We start from the raw sequence: 23,561 nt of genomic DNA, 5'->3' as shown, positions 1-23,561 counted from the left end.
ATACACAAGTGAATATTACTCCTGTAGCATGAATTCCCCTCCACAATATAGCATTCACACTAAATGCAGCACCACTTTCTTAAAAATGTGGGCATACGGACTGCTACTGAGGCGGGGGGAACCGACGCCCCCGGCGGGGGGAACCGACGCCCCCGGCGGGGGGAACCGACGCCCCCGGCGGGGGGAACCGACGCCCCCGGCGGGGGGAACCGACGCCCCCGGCGGGGGGAACCGACGCCCCCGGCGGGGGGAACCGACGCCCCCGGCGGGGGGAACCGACGCCCCCGGCGGGGGGAACCGACGCCCCCGGCGGGGGGAACCGACGCCCCCGGCGGGGGGAACCGACGCCCCCGGCGGGGGGAACCGACGCCCCCGGCGGGGGGAACCGACGCCCCCGGCGGGGGGAACCGACGCCCCCGGCGGGGGGAACCGACGCCCCCGGCGGGGGGAACCGACGCCCCCGGCGGGGGGAACCGACGCCCCCGGCGGGGGGAACCGACGCCCCCGGCGGGGGGAACCGACGCCCCCGGCGGGGGGAACCGACGCCCCCGGGAAACTGACAATCGGCTAGTACTACCTGTTGTCACCACTTATTTGCCATTATGTCTGGACCCTCACGGCTGCTAAACTACTGTTTGGTCTTGGTAAGACAACTTATCTGTGAAAAAATACATTTTTTCACATTGCATTCAGATGTAGCTCTGTGGCTGCCAGCCAGTGTAACATTTCCTCACTGAGTTCCTGTTTTATAGTGGATCATAGTGCGTGCAGTACAGCTTTCCTTGGCCCTCAACTAACTGCATCATTGGAACTGGGAAGTTGGTCACTCACTACAACTGCTTCGTATCTAGGGGAGGGATTAGTTGGCTCTTACAGGCAAGCTATGTGTTATCCTGCTGTGTGCTCAGTATCTTGAGCCAGGCATTCTGCTGATAGTGCCTCCTTCAACAAAATTCTTTAAAATTCTGTTTACAGTAGGGGTAGACTTCTGACATTCCAAAGATTCATCAATCACACAGGTTGATATTTTATCCAAAGTTCCCAATACTCAGGCAACTTCCACTCCCATAGTCACCCTTGGGGTGAATTTGTATAGCTTTAAAAATGCACGTTACTACCCCTTAATATTTGTCATGTCAACACAGGATACATAGAAATTCACGACTCTGCCAGATATGTGACAAGCATGGATGGAAAGCCAAATCATCTGCATACTGCAGACGTTTGCTTAACCTTGCACAGCTTACACTGAGGACAGGCCACATATTTGAACAAAATTTCCTTAAACATTTTTGCCATTTATCAGCATGACAAGAGAGAAATCAGCATTGGACTAATATGCCATTTCTGATGACTAACACCTCTGACAATACCTCAGTTACAGTCATCCACTCACAAGCAGCACCAGAGGAATATCACAGTCAAGCAAACATTAATGGTTTGAGTTGGAGCCAGGGCATGAGTAACGACAACCAAAGGTGTATTCATTTATTTCTTATGTCTGTTACTTGCTTGTAATTAGGGTCTCAGTGATGTTCTAAGGCCTTCCATGACATCTTCCACTGATCTGTGCCCGCAACTATTGTTGCTATGATGGTCTAACACAAGACTGCAACTCACCTCGCCATCATCTTCCTTATCTTCCCCTTCTCCCTGTTCCCGTTTTCAAGCACGATATGCAGTACACTAGGACTCCCATACAAGAATAACATTGTGTGATGAAAACCTGAATAGTATTGTAAACCCCGTGAAGAAATTTGATCTCTTTTTGCTGTAGAAATGTTTGTGGAAGCGCACTTCACAATGTTGATATTGTGCTGGACTATACACAAGCACTGTAATGGAAAGTGAAGTTATAGTTTGGCACATGTGACAGATGAGATCTGATGGAATATGATCAAATGTTTTGTTGCAACACTTTGCTTACCTAGGCCTGCAACTGGATGATACTGTGAATCATTAGTTTTACTGTTTCTATTCTTTGCCATGAGGTCTGGTTTGTGTTCAAATAATTATATCAAACTTGGCACCCATTCTACATCTACATCAGTAAAGGCACATAAGTGAGTACTTAAGATGCCAGCATCCAAGTTCAAATGCATCTGGAAGCTTAATTGTTGGCATTATTTTTTCTGGTAGTTCATAATAGATCTAATAGATTATAGTTAATATTCTCTGACAAGTAGCTGACCCAGTAATGTTGATAACTAATTTGATAATGCTGCCTGCCCATTCATTAGAGCTTTAATGGCTGTATGTAGGTGCAAAAGTACATCATTATTTGTTCACACTTTGTCAAAGTACTCTGGGAAATTTTAACCACTGCTTTAAACATTTAAGGATGGTAAGTATTAAGTGTGGTTGTAGTAGTGTGTAATATTTCTTATCATGAACTGTTAAAGGTATCATGTTTCATTCTGTCTTTTAAGAAGAGCTCTTCAAATGTTGCTTTTGTTGTTGGTTATTTTCTCTATCATAAAACATTATAACTTTCATGACTTTAGCTACAGGTAGTTTAATAAATGTATCTGAAACAGAGTGAAGCCCATACACAACAAGAGCAGCTATTTCATTACTCAGACACACAATTCCATTATTTGCATAAATGTCAAAAAAATCTGTCTCTCTTTCTAGTGAATTTGCAAAAACAATTAAAAAATGGAAATGTGTAGCTTTGAACTCTGCACCTTCAAGTTACCGTGCAATGCTTCTATCATTTCACCATGGAGAATGGATTTGGGAAGAGCAGGTAATTTTGAGGCCATAACCTTCATTCTAAATAATGCAGAGATATATTTTCAAGCTGCAAAATGAAGAATATGAGTGGCAGTGGAAAACAAAAAACTTGTTGGTAAAACTGGTCTTCCATTCTTAGTTGCTTGAATGGTAGACAGTGAGCACTTAGAATCTGAATGCCAATAAATATACTAAGGCTAAGAGTGTGCTTATGTCAGTGATTTGAACCTTCCGAGAGTCAGGTCCATAACCTATGCAGTTAAGTAAGCGATCACTAGCATGAATACTGAGTTAGTATCAGACACCTCACATTTACCACACCAATGACACTCATCTCCCCGAGATCAATCCCTGGTCTGGTTTTTATGGCACTATTGCCAAATGGTCTGATCTTTCCAGGCTTTTGTCTAATATGGCACAATTGTGTACACTGACCCCTACCTCAGCACCTCAATGCCTCGAGCCATCACAATTCTTCAGAAATGAATTTAACAATACCATGGAAAGCACACAGGCACGACAAAAAAAAAAAAAAGAAAAAAAACTGTAAGAAAGTGAGCTCTCAGTGAACAAGGCCTCTGTTATATATAGATAACATACACTCACATACTCACGCAAATGCAACTCTCACACACGTGATCACACTCTCTGGCAGCTGAAGCCAGGCTGCGAGCAGTTGCACATGATTAAACAGGCAATCACGGGGGGGTAAGGAGGAGGCTGGGACAAGGTGTGGGAGGGTAACAGGGTAGAAGTGAGCAACAGTAGATTGCTGGAGATGACCTGCAGGAGACAGGACATAATAAGGTTAAAGGCAATAGCAAAGAGGGTCACACTCAAAACAGTACCCTGAGGCACACCAACTTCCTGGTAAAGGTGTCTGACAAGGCAGTACCAACATTCCTTGAAAAATCAATACTTTAAAAATACCTGAAGGACATGGGGCATGTGGCCTCAGAAGTGCCACATGTAGAGAGATCAAGAATACCCATCCTTCAGAAGGTGTTTCAGGCTTTCTGCAAATTTAAAAACACTGGCAGTGTCTGATATACCCACAGAAAACCATTCACGACACACGTTGACAAAGTGATGAGATGGTCAGCTGCAGGACGGCCTGATCAAAATCCGCACAGTACAGTGGTCAGTGAATTGCCACACTCTAGTCACTATACCAGCCAGGCATGAATTACATGTTTCATCAGTTTGCAAACACAGCTTGTGGGAGAAATGGGGCAGTAACTAGAAGGAAGGTATTTTTCTGTACTGGGCTTGGGTATGGGTATGGGAATGACAGTGTCTTTATGCTGGTATCTGGTAAACGGCGCCCTCTGCCCAGATGCAGTTGTACATAAGAAAGAGCAAGTGCTTGCCCACAAAAGAAAGGTTTAGGAACATCTGAATGCAAACATCGTCCAGCACTGTGTTGGAGGATCGATAGGAAGTGAGAGCAAGTTCTCGCCCCCTCATACTAAAGGCAGCTTGTAGCACTCGCTAATCTGCCAAAATAAGGGTACTACCCAAGCCTCCTCCACTTGTTTCTGGTGGAGGAAGGCAGAATGATAGTGGGTGGAGCTTGAAATCTCCGCAGAATAGCAGCCCAATGGATCTTGGTCCTGCAGGGCCCATACAACAGATGAGGTAGTGGAACTGTTAGAAGAACTAGTTAAGGAAATCTAGCTAGATTTTTGCTATCCTGAAGGGTGCAATGACACTGTGCATGCAACTGTTCATAATGAATGCAGTTTGCCATCATAGAATGATGGTTAAAAACATGGAGAACACATCTCTGCATGTGAGTTGAGTCACAACACAGCTCAGTCAATCAAGGCACTGCGACATGGCACAGTAAAGATGAAGGACGAGAATGGAATATTGTGTGGTGGTAATGATGGCATTTGTAAGATACTCTACCTGGCCATCACAACTGGAGAAATTATGTTACTCAAAGGGTGCCAGGGAACAGTAAATCTCGAGTCATCCCTAGAAAGTTGCCATTTGGGTGTGCATATATGTGGGGTAGGAGTCAGAAAATGGATAGCAAATGGTAAATGGTTGCTCGAGTACGTACTAGAGACAGTGATGAGATGATGGGCAAATTGGGCAGTGCAGGAGATTTCCAGATATGGGTAGGAGTGCATGTAGTTAAAAGGAAGATGGGTACTCCCACGATAAGGCAAATGAGGTTAAGGTGACAGAAGTTCAGCCTAGAGGGCACCTCTCTGTCAGGTTCTGGGAGATTTCCAAAGAGAATGGTGTGCATTACAGTCAACGAGCAGCAGAAAGGGGTGAGGGAGTTGGCCAGTAAGCTGGATGAAGAGTGTCCATGACACGGAATGACTGAGGGATGTAAACAGTACATATGGAAAAGTTCAGGAGAGGAATGTAAAACGCGGACAGGAATAGCTTCAAGCTGGGTAGTCAGGGAGAAATGTTGACTTCGAACGTCCTTCCATATGAGCAGCATGACTCCCCTCTCTCCTCCTACGATATGGAATGCCATCTTTGGAGAGAGGGAGTCAAAGCAGACTGGGAAGAAATACAAAAGCTCAAATCAGTCAGGAGGATGCAATTTTGTTTCCTGCAGGCAGAGAACTAGCAGAGGCTGCGATTCCAAGAGCAGCCGCAAGTCATCTTTTTGGATTGAAGGCCACTAATATTCCATTGGAATAATGTCATGATTAGGAAAGAGGAGGAGGAGGAAAGAGATGGAGAGGTGGCACCTCAGCGGCCATTCCTGTGTTACATTCTTGACTGCATTTACATAAACTTATGGCTCCTCTTTTTTGGTTTCTTAAACATTTTATTTTATCTGACACATTCCTGACCTTTAAGATTTGTGCCACATATTGGTCCTAAAAAACAAGATGTATGAAAAAGAAACCACTTACTGGATAAAGGACTGTTTGCCATGGTCATGGGAGCTGGCAAGTAAGTCAATGCAAGATCTGAAAGATCACAAGAATGATCATTCAATTCTGTTTAATATACCAGAGACCTATATTAATGTTACTGAAAGCAAATCCCTAACGACAAAAGTAACTAAACAGTTACTTTGAAATCACACTGCGCAATTTGTGATGCACGTGCTTAAGTACACTAAGGTAGTTTTATTGAATTACTAATCAACACGTGTCAAACATAACAAACACTATGACAAGTATACCTCTCAAAGTAGTTTACTTGGTAGTCATTTCACAAGCAGGAAAGTATTTTCAGAAGAGTTTAGGAAGTTTGATAGGCCATGAATGTATGAAGGAGAATGAGGCTGATATCATTCTAGAAAGGTACTTTGAAATGTGTTTGCAATTGCGAGTACCTGTCATTTGTGTTTGTGATATTTGCTCAAAAATGGAGAAATCTCAGTTCCCAACTGCAATCAGTAAGCATTTTAGACAACAGTAAGTGATAAGTGTCAATTTTAAGGAATATTTATTGTCATGTTTAATGAGTATCAACTATGGTGTAACACATCGCTTTGGTAAAGGTGTACATCTCACAATGTCTACAGTACCGATGAACAATGGTCACCACCACAAAGCGATTATTATTTTTTTTTAATTCAAATGATGGCTTTAAACTTTTATACCCTTCTCTGTTGTGCATAATGTGGTGTCACCGCCAGACACCACACTTGCTAGGTGGTAGCCTTTAAATCGGCCGCGGTCCGGTAGTATACGTCGGACCCGCGTGTCGCCACTATCAGTGATTGCAGACCGAGCGCCACCACACGGCAGGTCTAGAGAGACTTCCTAGCACTCGCCCCAGCTGTACAACCGTCTTTGTAGTGATGGTTCACTGACAAAATACGCTCTCATTTGCCGAGACGATAGTTTAGCATAGCCTTCAGCTACCTCATTTGCTACAACCTAGCAAGGGGCCCATATCGGTTACTATTGATATTGTGAATCATGTACCATCAAAACAGACGTTCATCATTAATGGATTAAAGTTAAGTATTCCACCAGCTAAGTCAGTTTTTCTAAATTCTAATTTCCTTGTCCTGTTCCAGACCTCACGCCAGCCTGCGTGAGTTAAAACGCATGCATTTTGGCCTCCTCTAGTAACACCTGCCAACCACAACACACAAAATCTAGTGGAGATTGATGCAGCATATCTGCAGGATGGGATAACGATAATTAGTTTATCGTTCTTCACAGTTCATGATGATTTCAGTGTTTTATTCTATCATGATGATGATGATACCTGGTTAGGGGGCACTCAATGGCGTGGTTATCAGCATCCACACGAATCCCCAAATTTTACATGGTCCAGCCATGCCACTTTCACAAATGATGATGGCAACACAAACAACCAGTCCATGGGTTTATTCCTTGCTGTCTCATTCTTGTTCAGCAATGTGCCTTCCCCCTAGAACTGTCAGCATCATGACAACTGCCATTACATCAGGAGAACGAAGATGAAGTCGAGCTGTCAGTAAGATTCTGTACACTAACCAATGACACATGACTTGACATTAATAATTAAAGAGAGTTACTTGTTTTAAATTAAGAGCCAGTATATGAGTGGTCTTTCAGATATTTTTTGGTTCATTTAGCAAGTAATTTAGACTTGAGATAGCATTTCAGTTAACAGTGCTAAAGAAGTTGCAAAGTTTGTGATGTCAGGAAACAGACTGCCATGGGAGATGCAATGAGACTGAAATGGAGATGAATAGGATATTAATAAAGGAGTTTATTTGATTAAGCAAGTTGGTAGTGTGCAGAGTAGCTCAGAATAGGAGGAAGTATTTTAACGGTTCAAAGCCCTGAGCTGATGAAATATGTCCTCACCCTGGGAGGAGGACAGGAAGCAGTGTGGGGATCATTACATGCCACAGAACCAAACTTTATATGCTACTGGTGAAAATCACACTTGCTCTGCCAGTCTCATACGTGCATCCACTACTTTCACTCACCTGAGCGATGGGGCGCGTGCCTTCCTCCTCAGCAGGGCCTGATTGACAAAAAAAGAATTTGCGTGTTAATATAATAAATACTTTATCTGCACAAGTAAAACAAACTAGTGATAAACTAAGTGTGTTTCAACATGACCTGATAAAGAACAGAATCAATTGTTTCTATCTTTTAGAAAAAGTACGGATCAGTGTATAATTGAGCATCTAATCTACTCAATTATAAACAACCATCAATATTACCGAGTTCCAGAAAGCCAGAACTTTATTCCGGTTGCACGCTTGCTATCTGAAGACTGGCAGGGACAAATAAATGTTTATTGTCATCATTTCACATAATTATTGATCAAATTTTAAAATCTGCTTAATAAAACATACAATCTTATGTTACACAGTAAACACAGTGTCACGTTTAACATTTAGGAACTGTGTGTAAGCTTGTTTATGCACCTTCACTACTTGCATTCATGTACCGACATTATATTCATCCAGTATTTGGCAATGAGAGCACTTGGTGTTTTGCAGAAAACTTCACCAATAATTTTAAATTATGATGAATTTCTCTCACAGATACCCCACAGAAAGTAATAGCAAAAATGTTTATCACTTACCACATTTTTGCTGTTTGTGCAGTAATAATGCCACATCAAACACATTCAATGTAACACTCCTTTCTTTACTTACAGATGGGTACAAGTAGTGAGGAGAATGAGTGGCAGGTGAGGCAGATTATTTCTCAGGTGGATTTTTTGTAGAGGTGAGACAGAAAGAAAATCTGATGCGTATGGGAACAGGATGGATTAGGAGACATAATAGGAATGAGGTGGAAGTGGGTGGAGTAGCATCTGGCTGGTGTTTTACAATTCTGCCTTATGCCACACAACAGAGGTATGTCAGTTGCTGGCATCTTAACAGGCTTGAAACTGAAACTCACCCTCAGTGCAGCGGATCTTGCCAATGACAGCCACTGCATGGTTTCCACCCTGGAGCCATGCGACACTGGACAACTTAACAGTATTTCTCCACTACATAGCCTTTGTAGGGGAATGTGCAGTGGCTCACTAGCCAACCCAAGTTCCAGACTCGACATCAACTATCTACTTTGGAATGCATGACTATATTAATAAGAATGCAGCCCACAATATTGGCATTGCCAGTGCAACCTACAGCAGTGTTTGTCAGTTGTTACAGACAGAGTGCTCAACTGGAAGCTTCAAGAATAGTTTTCATATTAGTAGCAATCTTTTCATGCATCATGGCATTCTCTTCCTTGCCTTCATCAGAAAGTTGTTTCATTTGCTTCATGTTGGCATGTACCATCTGTGCCACAATGAAACACTCTTCCTCTTGCCCACTCAGGAACATCTCTCTTCTTGTGCTTTTATAATTCCTTTTTTGTCTCTGGAAGCTTTTTACCAGTGTCTTGTGATCCATTAGGTAGCCTTCATCTCTGTGTTCAAGTGCTTCTGCATAGTGGTTGAATGGTTTTGCTCCGTGTTCAAATGCCTTGTGGCACTTCTTTCTTTCATCCTGGTATCTTTCTGCCTGCACCATTCCACATCATCATACCTCCTTACTGATGTCTTGGCCCAATTTCTGTATTTTTCTTCCAGGTGTGTGCCTCATGGTTGACACTGCCATCTCCTCCATGGGGATGACAGTTCATACTTTTGGCTGCTGTTACAGTCAAGACTTTTCCTCTGAGCACAGCAACATTGGAATCTAGGACATCATCAGTGCAGCTTGCAGTGCTCAGCTTAGCTCATATTAGTGACAACCTTACAGCATATCAGGAGTATTTTTATGTTGCTTGCACTAGGAAGCTGTTTCACTTGCCCAACATTATCATGTGCCTTCTGTGTTGCAATGATGTTCTAATGTTCATGGCTACCTGAGCACATCTCTCTCCTTGTGCATGGATCATCCACATTAGGTGGGACATATGACCACGAGTGTGGGTGGCAGATGGGGCAAGGCAGCTCCCTGCTGGACTCCCTGTAGAGAGGTGAGGCAGAAAGATGAACAGATTGGTCTGGGATCAAACTGTAGTGAAAGTCTTGATGGGAAATATTTTATGAACAAAGGTACTGGCACCAGAGACAAATCTAGTGAAGAGGAAGTGATACTGTATTATCAGCCATTCTCTCCAAAAGCATTGACACATCCATCCCACATGCTTCAGTTGTTTTCACTCTACTATACACTCCCAGCACCTTCATTTCAGAGGTGATCAGCTTTCATATGTTATAAAGTAGATCATAGAAACCTTATTTCTGCTGACTGTATTCTTCATAACCACCCTCCCCGTAATTCAAAAGACAGCTCCATAAATAATTGTAAACAATTAATTCCAAGAAACTATTGAGACATTCAAGACAAAATAAGGAAAAGAAAACAAATGTCTCCAGTACACTATCTCATGAGAAAGAAGAAAAACAGTACATCAAGAGAACAGTATCTGTACATTTGTGGTGGTAGATTTCCAACTACAGTCACGATTTTGATATGATTTTCATTAATAAAGACATGCATTAATTTTAGTTACAAGACACAGACATCAGTTTTCTTCAAGAATGGGTTATCAGTGAAAATACATGTCAAATAGTATATACCTAGCAAATAATGTAACAAAGATAAATAATATCTACACTGTCTTTGCCATCCACAATTGAGCCAAAGATAGGAAGCTCCTTCTACAAAACATACTGTACTCACTTCTGTACCAACAAAGAAAAAAACACATTCTAGCATCACCTGTCAGCTTCTGGGTTCTAATTGTACATAAACTGAACAACAGATCACAGTACACAATGAAATGGGACATTCCTATGGTTGTGCAGATTCTGAAACAAACATTTTGGCAGGACCTTTATGTCTGATTGACCACAGAAAGGTTAAGGGAGCCCCTGAAAATGTTAGTATCAAATAACTTATGGTAGTACTGAATGCATCAGCTATGACCATTTATAAACTAGATTCACACCCCAATATTTCCATTTAAGTTACTACCCTAATAGGTTGTACAAAAATGTTCAGTTTTGAAATACAAATCATCCTCTGTTTCTTCTACTCACATCATTCATTCATTGGAGTCCCACTGTTTGATTAAGCCTCTTCCCTGGCTTCTCCTGGTATTCTGGTCTCAAGCTACAGGCATTGCAGCTTGTAGTCCATGTAGCCTGATATCCACTCAATGCCTCTCACCAGACTGTCACCTCAATGTTCCCCCCCACTCACCTCTCTAGGATAGGAGCAAGTAATTGTCTTATCCTATCTGCCACTCACTCCATCACTACATTTGTCACTCATCTCCACTACCTCCCCACTACGTCTCCTACTCCTGCCTGTTCCCTGTCCATTTTTCCATTTCCTTTTCCCTCCCTGTAATTCTCAGCACACATATTTCCACAGCTATATAGGTAAACTTTGTATTTCTGTAAGTCAGTAAATACTCGCCCCAAATCAAAGTCCTCAATATTCAAAAACATAAATATAATCAAATATATTGTGATTTCTGGATTCTAATTCAATTGTGTATGGTGGACTGACTAAGGGGTTGCAGAAATCACATAGATAAGAACTATAAACACACTATCCAATCAAAATACATGCGCACCCTTTTGTAATGGGCAACTGAGCGTTTTAATTCAATGAGAGGTGGAGCTACTTTTATAGGAAGTGAAATGATAATTAAATGGACACCCTAGCTGCAAACAGGCGTTGATGTACTTCATTGGGAAAATGTTGAAAATGTGTGCCCCAACCGGTACTCGAACCCGGGATCTCCTGCTTACATGGCAGACGCTCCATCCATTTAATCATCATTTCATTTCTAGCAAAGCTGCATGGTTATCCATGGCAATTGTTCTTTCGGCAACAGATACTGCCGTCATATATATTATAGGAAGTGGCAGGTAATACTGTTTTGTAAGCAGAATTTATCAGTCAGGGATCTGAGTACACTGAACATGGACTTTTCTTTGCATTACACCTGAATAATTAACACAGGAATGCATTTCAGCCCTTCCAAACTTGCCCAAGTCAGCTGTCAGCGATGTGACAGTTAAGTGAAAATGTGAAGGAACAACCAATGCTACATGAAGTCCAGGCACACACAGTATGCTGATGGACAAGTGCTTCTATCATTGTGGTAGGAAATAGTAAAAACCAGCTTGCAGTTAGCTGCTGCAGTCACTCTTCAGTTTTGAAGTGCAGCTAGGAGCCCACTAAGGAAATGGCTGTGTACAGGGAGTTAGAAAAACTGGTTACAGTGGCTGAGCAGCTTCTGGAAACAACATTTCTGTTCAACATAAAGTCACACTGACTGTAGCATAAAAACCCATGACTGCTGTTGAGTGGATGAGTGGAAACGAGATTTGGAGTGACAAACAGTGCTATACTCCGTGGGTATCTGACGGAAGAATTTGAATAGAGTGACTACTCAGTGAACATTATCCGCCATTAACTCTACTGCCAACAATGCAGTGCAGAGCAGGCAGTGTAACAATATGCAATTTCTCCTCTTTAACTTGTTCTCCCCTTATTGTACCGAGCGAGGTGGCGCAGTGGTTAGCACACTGGACTCGCATTCGGGAGGATGGCGGTTCAATCCCGTCTCCGGCCATCCTGATTTAGGTTTTCCGTGATTTCCCTAAATCATTTCAGGCAAATGCCGGGATGGTTCCTTTGAAAGGGCACGTCCGATTTCCTTCCCAATCCTTCCCTAACCCGAGCTTGCGCTCCGTCTCTAATGACCTCGTTGTCGACGGAACGTTAAACACTAACCACCACCACCACCACCACCACCACCTTATTGTACTTCAGGATATGATAAATGCAGAAGGGTAAGTACATATTTGACAGTATTGTGTACTATGCACAGCAGAGGAACAGTTCACAGATAACGACTGATTTGATCAGCTCAACACTTGTACCTCTCGTGTATCAGCATTGTTAGGCAAAGGCTTATAACCAGTGGCATTCCTGAAGAAGGCTTGCCTGCCGACGTTCCAACCTGAAAGCAATGGATCGTCTTAGGGATTAGTTAAAAATGGCATTTTCACTCCATACCCTGTGTCCAATATTTCTACCTTGTCTGGTATCAGCTATCAAGGAAGAATGGGCTGGCATCCACCCACAGAGATTTCGAAATGTCAAAGTGTCCCCAGAAGAGTTCAAGTCCTCAAAGGAGAACACAAAATCTTAATGTCCACTAATAGGTGTCCAGATACATTTGATTCTCTAGTGTACAGAGCAGGAATGTAAGCCTGCCACAGTGGGCTCTTACTCTTACTCACCAGGTGACTTCGCTGCACCTGCAGTACTGGGTCCAGCCTCTGGTGACCGTAGCCGCTGTTGTTCTGCACTGGATACTATTGTACACACAGAGAGAAAACATCTTTCAAGTACTTTATGTTCACTTTAGTGACATGCTCTTAAATTATGGCTGCGATTGAGGGTAAATTTGCGTATTTTATCATGGACAATGATGTACTGAGGCTATAACCAATCTCAGAAGCCATAGTTACAAAAAGAAATCCACATTCATGGCATATAGGAAAAAAAATTTAAAAAACTTTGGACTGTGTTCACTGGGCACCATGTTCACAGACTGTGCTTGTATGTACCACTCCAGAGGAGAGATGCACATATCAATGACTTCTTATCAATGAATGCCATTTTGAAAGAAGTTTTGTGTACACATTATGAAAAGAGCAATAGAAAACAACATGTCAAACATAAACGTACAGATATTGTTCATTAGTGTTATTTCTATTTTGTGTGTGGTGACTTACATCAGGGGACAATATGCACCTTCAGCACTGTACAGCTATCGCAGCAGCTTTGGGTGCCAAACTACATGTGTTAAAATAAGTATTCTGTGGGGTCACCACACTGTCCTGTAAAGCAATAGGCTGCCGAAGGAGTTATTTCAACAACTGATGTATGTTGTGAGACACAGAAGAGGAACCTTCAAAATTATTGTGAGTGTCTCTTTTATACTGAATGAAGGTGATCTTTTAGTGTAGTTCATGAGTGTGATGATGAAGGGAATAAATAATTTGTTAAGTCAAAAGTGACATAGTAAGTTATTTATATAAATGTGATGCGTCAAAGGCATCAATTTTGAATTTTAAAGTAATTATAACAGAGTTTGAGAAGAAGTATAGAAGATAAGGTACAGAGTATAATACATCATTGTATTAAATAATTACACCACATGACACCTGACTGCAGTGTTAGGGGACAAACGACATGAAAGGGAAGCTGTGTTGACAGAGGAGTGAGACAAGTGTCAGAGTCCTGCACAACTGAGTAAGCGAGCACAAAATGTGAGATCAGGAGACCACAGCCTAACTTGATAGGCTGCCCACCCCACCTGTCATAGACATGCACAGAAGTTGTGACTGAGCCTTATACAATGTACAGATATAGTTTAAGTCCTTTTGGTCACACATATTATAAACTTGCCAGTCAGTACTATAGGCAAAATGTCAAAGGTGGTGGTGTATGCATTTATCTAAATCCCAAGCTTAAATTTAAGTTAAGATATGAGGCTAAACCATTAATCATAGAAAAGAAAGTAATTGTTGCAGCAATTTGCAGATCACCATCTGGAGATACTGAAGTCTCTCTTAAGAATTTGGAAGAAATGCTAGACATTTTTCTCAAATGAGAACTCTGCCATAATTCTTTGTGGTGACTTTAATATTAATCTATTGGTCCAGAGTTCAGTAAAATACAAGTTTTTAGACATACTAAAAGCTTCAACTTGTTTCCCCACGTATCAGCTCCCACTAGAACAACAGATTCCAGTGAAAGCCTAATAAATAACATCTTCTCAAATGTGGTCACACATGAAGTTGCAGTTACAAATGTGAATATAGGATTATCAGATCATAATGCACTAACCTTTAATCTCACTGCAACTCCCAAGGAGGGGAAAATAAAAAGGAGTACAAACGATTTTTCTCTACTGAAAATTGTAATCAGTTCAAAAATAATGTTAAAAATGCAGTTTGGCCAGAGGTCTTGGCACAAACAAACACAAAAGATGCTTACAATACATTTGCTTCCACTTTTATGGCATACTTTGAAATGTGCTTCCCAAAAAAGCTTTTGAGTTACAGATCATCTGGATCCAAAGGGACCTGGAGTACATCCGGAATTAAAACATCAAGTGAAACCATGATATTACTAAGTTTAAAGTTAAAAACATGTCATGATCAGCAGTTTGTTGAGTATGTGAGAACATACAAACAGACTTACCGCAAAGTAATATCAAAAGCAAAATTATTAAGTAATGATAGATTAATAAGGCAGGCTAGTAACAAGTCCAGAATGATGAGGTAAAAAAAAAGAAAAAAAATTTGGGTCAAACTAAAGAACAGGAAATCCATCTTAAAAATAATGAAAATATCCCCATAGAAAAAACGCCATGGCAAACAATGTAAACAATTATTTTGTTAATATTCCCCTTACTTTAAGCAACAATTAACAGTGATGTCTCCAATGGTAAATACCAGCATGATGGCAATCCCATCAGACGAGCATTAAGTTCTAAAAGTCATTAAATGCTTGAAATCCAAATTGTCCTCTGGTTTGGATGATGTACCTGTATCAATAATTAAAAAATTGCTCCACGTGTTGTCGAACCTATAGAGCACATAGCAAACTTGTCCCTTAGTGAAGAGATATTTCCGGATAAAATAAAATCTCTAAAGTGATACCTCTACACAAAAATGGTGACAGACATAAAATAGAAAATTACCAACCTATATCTCTCCTCCCATACTTCTCCAAAATACTTGAGGAATTTATGAAAATCAGGGTTACAAAATATCTAGAAAAACATAAACTAATAAATAACAGTCAACATGGCACAGTACAGAAACAGCCATATTGCACAGAAATAGTAAGAAATTTTGAGTCAAATAAACAGGTTGTTGGAATTAATCTAGATTTAGCCAAAGCCTTCAATACTGTGAACAATGTAATATTACTAGGGAAACTTGAAGCAATATCCATCAGGGGTACCGTTAAAAATTGGTTTGAATCCTATCTGCAAAACAGGTCACAAGTTGTTGAGCTGAGGTCATCCAAGAATCTTCACAATTTTAAACCCATATCTGAACCAAAACAAATTTAAATAGTTGTTTCTCAGGGCAGCATTCTGGGCCCATTGTTATTTCTAGTTTATATCAATGATATGCAGGCTCCAGACAGTTCAGCCAAAATTCTACTATTTGCAGATGACACGAGTATCATAATTAGTGATAAAAAAGAATCACTGTGTACTACAGCAGAAAAAATGCTCATACATACAGTCATGGTTATATTAAAATAAGCTGACATTAAATAGAAAGAAAACGAACTTTATACAGTAAGGGAGAAAGTGACAAGGGGAAAATATGTGCCTTATGCTGGATAGCAAAGAAATAGAAAAAATGTGCACCACGAAGTTTCTGGGAATGCGAATTGACCAAGATTTTAACTGGAATGAATACAGTTTTTATATTACTCAGTAACTTGGCTCAGCATGTTTTGCCTCAAGAATAATATCCAAGGTATGTAGCAAGGAATATATTAGAGTGGTGTACTTTAGTTACTTCCGATCAGTTGCTAGCTGTGGCGCAAGCTTTTGGGGAGAAAACCAGGTCAACACTAAATGACATTTTTATTATGCAAAAAAGAGCTATTCGTATCATGACACACAGCCCACCACAAACTCACTGTAGACCCTTATTCAGACAACTGAAGATACTGACAATACCATTGATATATATCTTTAAATGCCTGGAAATGGTCAGTAAAAATAACTGCGATCTCCAAATCAACTCAAGCTACCATGATCACAATACAAGGCATTGTAAAGACTTCCACATTCCCTATGTAGCAAAAACTAGAAGTCAGAAACATGTTAGGCAATTAAAGAATTGAAAGGTAAAAATAATTAAAGCATTAAGTAAAACAAAATACTTGATGGAAAAATGCTACTAGAGTAAGCAAAGACCTGTCTCAGACTGTGGATTGAAACCTGTACTTACTTTTTAAAAAATTTAAACTAATTTAATTGTGTTTTCAACTTCATAATTATGGTACTTATGAAAAATCTGTTAATCATCTGTAATACATTTTGTGTACAAGGCGTAGTTCATGGTCTGTGATTGTTTATCATGAGCACGTACTTTTGTTTTTGTGTAATAAGTTCTTGTACACTACTTATGTACTATGTGTATGTAATTTGTTTGGCTGTTTGTATATGTTCGTCCATTTATTTTGTGTATGTGTTGTTATGAGTTACGTGTAATCAAATGACAAATCCTGTATCACGTGTGTGATCTATTGGACGCTAAATAAATAAATTAATTAATTAATTAATTAATTAACAAATAGACATCCAAAGGAACAGACACCACACTTTTATAAATATTCATGCCTGATGTAATATTGGCCTTTCAGTCCAAATGCACTGCAATGTCAGATATCCCACAGAAATATAGTAGACCCGCAAGCAAAGAAGGCTAATATACAGGGTACACTACTGTGGAGATTTGGGTTAGGAAAGAAACAGACTGATACCCAGAGTGCAAAAGAAATTTTCATGTGTCACTATTCAGTTGTTTCAATGTGCTATTGCAGTAGAAGTCAAATTTCTTTCATCAGGCCTCGATAATGTTTCACTCCGAAGACATTCAATATGTCTATAATGCTTGGCTACATCCAGCAATGTCTTCTCATGTATGTGTAAATAATCCTGCAACATGGGACAGCCAATGCAGTGAGCAGTGAGACTGGAATCAATGCATACACATTGAGGAAGTAAATAGGGGGGATCTAATCAGTGAAGTATAGAGTACAATTTGATTGGTTAGCGATGGAAACATCACGTCTAGTAGGTACGTATTCCACATATACAGCTCTGCATTATTTTGTTTCCAGTCAGGAACCACTCATTTAAAGCAACACATTTGTGATAAAACCCACACTGACACAGCTCCTTCAGAGATAGCGGAAGTAATAAACAACTGTATAGCACAGAAGTGTGTTGCAATGTGTGCCAAAGACACGAGTCCTCAAAGCTGTTTCTGATGAAGGTTGCAAAAAACTAGGCCAATGATTAACACATTTAGGTGCACAGTATATAGAATTCTGTAGTTCAGATGCCATACTGCATGCCATCTCTTGTGAACTTTGTTTTCTTTACACCTAAATTTCTGGATTTAGGAGCACACGAGTAAATGCTATGAAAATCAAAGGAGAGTAATGCTGTTTAGAACATTTCACTGGACATGTTTCATAATTTTCTTACTGTCTCCAACCAGGATACCAGAACAATAAAACTTTTTGGAAAACTGCAAAAGGATTTTTTGTTTTGTTCTGATCTCTATGTTGTTTGTTATAATTGAAAATTGAAGTAATCACTGAATAAAACAGGATTCTCAGTCTTTTACATTTATTAACCTTCAAAATAAGCAAGGTGTTCCACCAAAATAGCAGGGTTCTCAGTGTTCCATAACCGCCATAAACCACTCTGAACTAGAATGATCACACCATTCCCCTCCCCACCCTTTCCCATGTGCTGAAATCACAATAATTTGTTTCAAGACAAAATTATCATAAACACTAAAAATCAGATAATGTGACTCATTTGTGGAACATCTGCAGTGCTTACCATAATCAGGGTCCCTGGCGAGCACACGAAGTATAATTAATTTCTTAAGCTGCTTTACTCGCATTTCCTTCTCATCTATCTCATTAATTTCAGAACAGCATGCTTCACAGAGCATTCCTTTTCTGTCAATTTCTACGTTCCTCATATGTATAATTTCAGCCAGCCTCTGGCTGAAGCTAATTCTGCTGGTGTTGGTGAGGGCAGTCATGGGAGTCCCTGTAATTCCCACCACTTCACGGCATAAAAAGCAGCTGCTTGCACTGGCTGGTAGATGTTCTTGGAACTGGAAGTAAAAGCATACACAAACCTGTGTTAAGTATTTGTCAATATTCATTTGTGTTACATTGGACTACAGTACTGCATACCCTAAAAGGAGTGCCTGTAACTACTATAACCAGTTATATTTTTGACAGTCTTTTTGTTGTGCCTATCTCCAACTCAGCATCTCTGTTTAATGGTGAGTAGCAACTTTCCTTTCCAGGTCAACTTGGGGACAAGCTAGTTAATTTTAGGTGTATGTGTAATGCTGTGCTCTAATATGAAAAGTCACAGTGAACTACTTATCCAATTCTTTGACATGAGCTCTTCTATCCTACAGTGTTTTAACTACTCCATTGAAACTCCACATTTTGGAAGACACACCACAGTCCACCTCTAAGTTTACACTGGAGCAGTAGGTGACTATTTCATTCTTCTTGCAACAAAATTCAACCATATGAGGCTCATCACGTAAATATACATTTCACATGGCAATCTAGCACATAGTCAGTTAGCTTGAGCATCAACATGAACTGCATAAAAGAACATGTTTGACCTGCTGCTGGAAGGTATGTTGCTGCTCACAGTGTTCATCCTCACACAATAGTCACACTGAAGACAACCTTGGAAGAAAGTCGCACTGTCTCCCACTTTGGAGGTCAGTAAGACAACCCTGCAGTCGTCATATAGGCTAAATCAGTAAATATAAATGAAATATTGAAATCATCTTTAAAAATTCAGTCAATGCCAATGACAAATTGGGACAGGCAGTACAAAGTTTTCATGATCTCAGATGAGAATCTGAATGCAGAAGAGAGACAGGAGGCCAAATGGAGGAGTAAAACAACAAACTGGTAGTGTGAGAGAGCTGACAGGAAAACAAGATCTAAATCCTGTCAGAGACACTGATTTTATATGATGGTACTTACTGTCTTTCAATGTCCTGCCTCTTCACTAAGTTTGAAAAGGAATTTCAATTTCTTGAGTCTTAGTTAGAGAAACATGACACCATTGAATGAATATATCCAAGCTTAACAACTTATACGAACTAAACACATTTTTGCAGTAAGAATTAATGTTTTGTGGATTTACTAATGTGCTAGTAATTCAAATCATCTTATATTATTCATTAAAAAGACAATATTCAGAATTAAAATCAGTTATATTGCTACAAGTCCAATTGTGATGAAGAAGTAAGATGGATCAGCATAGATCTGCTTGGTTTTCCTGAAAGTCTGTAAGAGGGGTGGCCCGGAGGCAGATGGCTAACAATCTAATGCCATGCAACTGTCACTTACAGTACAATGCTGATTTATAATAAACTTAGTCTTCAGTGCATGTGTCAAGAGTAACTGTTATGCAGAGAATTCAAGGCTGTTCAGCAATACTGTCGTTGTTAAAAGGCAAAGGACTGATAATTAAATATTTATTGCAAAATATATTCCAATTTGCTCAATTTTACCACTACAATGTAATAGAACAAATATCTTATTGCAGTTTATGAACTATTTTACTTTTAAATTATCTATGTATGTCATTTAGCCAAGTACATCATTCACATATTTTTTCCTTTACTCTTCCCCTAAAATATGGTTATAGTAAAAGGATTTTAAGCCATAAGTTATGGCCACAAAGGGGCAAGAAGGTTCTGAAAATACAGATCAAAAGGTGCCAATGGAATTACTTTATTTGATTTACATCAGCTACATTAACTATTTTTGTCCCATGTCCAGGGTTCTGTTATATCAGATTACACAAATCACTTCAGTTTTCACTTCAAGTCATGGACACTGAGTTCAATAGTTCCTTATACATGAAGAAACACTGCTTCACTTCTAAAGAACCCAATTGTGCATTTCCTGTCAGCACTCATAAAGGGAGCCCAGTCAAAGCTGCAAAAGGTTTCCACATCTGAAATCTTCATTAAATTCAATTTGAATTTGTTTTTAGAAACCCCATCAAGTATGTTCTTAACACTTTGATTGTTTTATTTGTTTTATTCTAGGGCATAAGAACAACTAAGGTCATATGTACCCATGTCAGAGCATCTGAAAACTAAGACAAAAAAGAAGTTAAAAGTAAGTGCACGTTAAGTCGAATCTACAGAAGAGAGACAGTTAAAACTGAAAAATTCCTTGTGGAGAAAGTTGCATAAAATTTTCCATAGAGACAACAGAGGTCCTGAACTAAATATTAAATGTCATTTGCTGTATTGCTACGATAGATTAAAGGTAAGACAGGATCAACCGCCTGTGGAGCTTTCGCTAAAATGGGTAATAACTCAGGCAGCAAACATAAATGAGAAGATAAGTGGTTGAAAAAAGGGAATTCTGTCAGGAAATGCCAAACTGTCAAAGGCTGATGACAAGCAGATGGACTTTGCTGGAGCTTGTTCCCATGAAGGGGGGACCAGTGGTGATGCCCAAGGGTACCACCTGCGGACTGATGGCAACACAGAGCTCATCAGACGGTATGGAAGAACTAACAGGCTGAGGTAGTCTGTTGCCTTGGCAGCAACAAGAGAAGCTGCGTTTCTGATCAGACCGACATGACCAGGTACCCACATAAACATCACAGTAGCTCCATAAAGAGTGAGCAAGTGGAAGCTTTCTTGAACAAGTTGCACTAAGGGATGGACCTTGTGCAGCACAGGGGATCTGAAGGGATATGAGAGAACTGGAGCAGATAACAATTGAAAAGCCTGTGTTGCCAAATGTAATGCGTGGCTTGATACAGAACAAAGAGCTCTGCTGTAAATACTTAGCTGTGTCAATGCAAATGACAAAGGCACACGTGATACCACAATCAGTCTTACTGCCATCAGTGTACACAAATGTACTATTGCTACGTTCTGTGCGAAGGTTGAGAAACTTATGCAATAGATCAAATCTGGGTTAGTGTTCTTATGAAGTCTGGAGTGAACACAGGCTGCCGCAAGAAGCCGAGGTTGGTAAAGTGTCAGGTAGCATGTATTTAAGCAGCTGGAGCAGCAGCCAAAAGGGAAGTAACAGAAGAAGGATGCACCTAACACTGGTGGTGAAAAGAATCATCAAAAAAGAGGGTAGAGGATGGGTAGCCAGGCATGGCAGACAAACATCATGTGCACCTGTTGAGGAGAACATCACACCAGTATGACTGTGGTAATTCAGCAGCTTCTGCATTCATACTCTCAATTGGGCTAGCGTAAAATGCTTCAGTAGCCAAACAGATGCCATGATGGTGCAAGATGGATGCATAAAAAGAACACCAATAGCCTAGTTTTGAATGGACAAGGGATCTGTTGGACTGGAGGAGGAAGGTCCAATCCACTCCCCAGGAAGTGCTGTTGATGGGACATTGAGGGACAGGGTGTAGGAGGCAGCCAAGTAAGATGTGGGAGGACTAAGAAAATTTCCTATCAAGCATGAGCCCCAGGAATTTCACAGTTTCAGCAGACAGAAGAGCAACAGGCTCAAGATGTAAAGACAGTGGAAGAAACCCATTGCACTGCCAGAAATTCCTACAAACCGTTTTGTCAGTGAAAAAACAAAAGCATTTGTCAATGCTCCGTGAGTAAAGACAATCACTGAAGACGCTGCTCAATGAGACCAGTCTGTGGGAGAATGCAATAGATCGAAAAATCGTCAATGAAAAGGGAGCCCGATATGCCCTGCGAGATACAGGCCATAACAGTATCAAAGGTGACAGCAAGGATGACAACACTCAGGACGGATCCCTGAGGCACAGCATTTTCCTGGATAAATGGGGTTGACAAGCAAAACCCTTATGTACCTTGAAAGTTGTCTTTTAAAAATTCCTGAAGGGAATGGTGCAGGCAGCCTCAGAAGCCCCATGTGTAGAGAGTACGGAGTATACCAGTCTTCAAGCAAGTATTTTACATTTTCTCCGGGTCAAAAAATGCACGTACAGTGTTATTTCCGCAGAAATGACACGGGTTGACAAGGTTATGAGATGGTCAACTGTAGGATGGTGTGTTGGAAATTCACATTGTGCAGTGGTTAGTAGATTGCGAGACTCTAGCCGCCACACCAGGCACCCAGCTCTGACTGGACATCACATTGTATAACCCCACTAGATATCAAATTATGTTTGCAATCGACAAACTATGTGGCTGTGCGTTCCTTGGTGTTTTCCATGTTAGCAGGTCATCCTTACCCTATCCCACACTACTTACCAGCAAAAATGTGAGATTACTGTCACAAAGACAAATTGAAATGTTGGTTTGTCCATTCTTGAACCATTCCCTAATCTTTCTGTTCTCGCACTGTAGCTCACTAAGCAAATTCTGGTCAGCACACTGAGCTTGTTGCTATCTAGGCCTTAACTCTCCTTCATTTTGGTTTCTCAGTTTTCAAGCAATGCTCACCACCAGCATTACATTAAATTCTGCTGAGTAGACAGTTAACTATTCAACATCCTTTCCAAAGAAACTACAATGAAATGTTATACGATAGTGTCAAGACTGTAGTGAAGTAATTTTTTCAAAGTAATTTGACAAAGATGTGTGTAAATGATTTTTTACAGCGTAATACAGTTATGAAGAGCTTCCCAGAGGGCACAGTCAGTCATCAGAGCATACTGATGACAGCCAACCTCTTACTACTGACATGGGAACTATTGCAAGTTCATACACCTACAGCCAACTACAAACATACTTAAAACATGGTGACACACCCCTCCAAGTGGCCATCGATAGTATTCACCCATAACAACACATATTTGACTGCTAGCATCAGTGTACTGGCCTCACTGCATTGTAACTGTACGCACAGTACAAACGAGGCCGCTGCTGTATTTGGTAGTGTATCTACAGATGGAAGTCATTTAAACCGTAACTCAAGAGGTGACTTTTCTGTAACGTATGCCACGAGCTCCACAGCTCATGGTCTCGCTGTAGCATTCTCGCTTCCCAAGCATTGGGTCCCAGGTTTGATTCCCGGCGGGGTCAGGGATTTTTCACCTGCCCCGAGATGTTTGGGT

General features: G+C 40.6%; 1 protein-coding gene across 1 annotated transcript; it reads left to right on the top strand.

Annotated features, from left to right (window-relative positions):
- The first annotated feature begins 85 nt into the window (after positions 1 to 85).
- Positions 86 to 23,240, top strand: LOC126440174 (proline-rich protein 2-like). The gene is made up of 2 exons (XM_050090614.1): positions 86 to 529; positions 23,106 to 23,240. Exons 1-2 carry the CDS (start codon positions 86 to 88, stop codon positions 23,238 to 23,240), a joined length of 579 nt encoding a protein of 192 aa, XP_049946571.1.
- Positions 23,241 to 23,561: the final 321 nt, after the last annotated feature.

Source organism: Schistocerca serialis, unplaced genomic scaffold (assembly GCF_023864345.2).
Source record: "Schistocerca serialis cubense isolate TAMUIC-IGC-003099 unplaced genomic scaffold, iqSchSeri2.2 HiC_scaffold_1353, whole genome shotgun sequence".
Taxonomy (NCBI): Eukaryota; Metazoa; Arthropoda; class Insecta; order Orthoptera; family Acrididae; genus Schistocerca; species Schistocerca serialis.
Note: the sequence above shows the minus strand (reverse complement) of the source record. Positions and strands in the feature narration are given on the sequence as shown.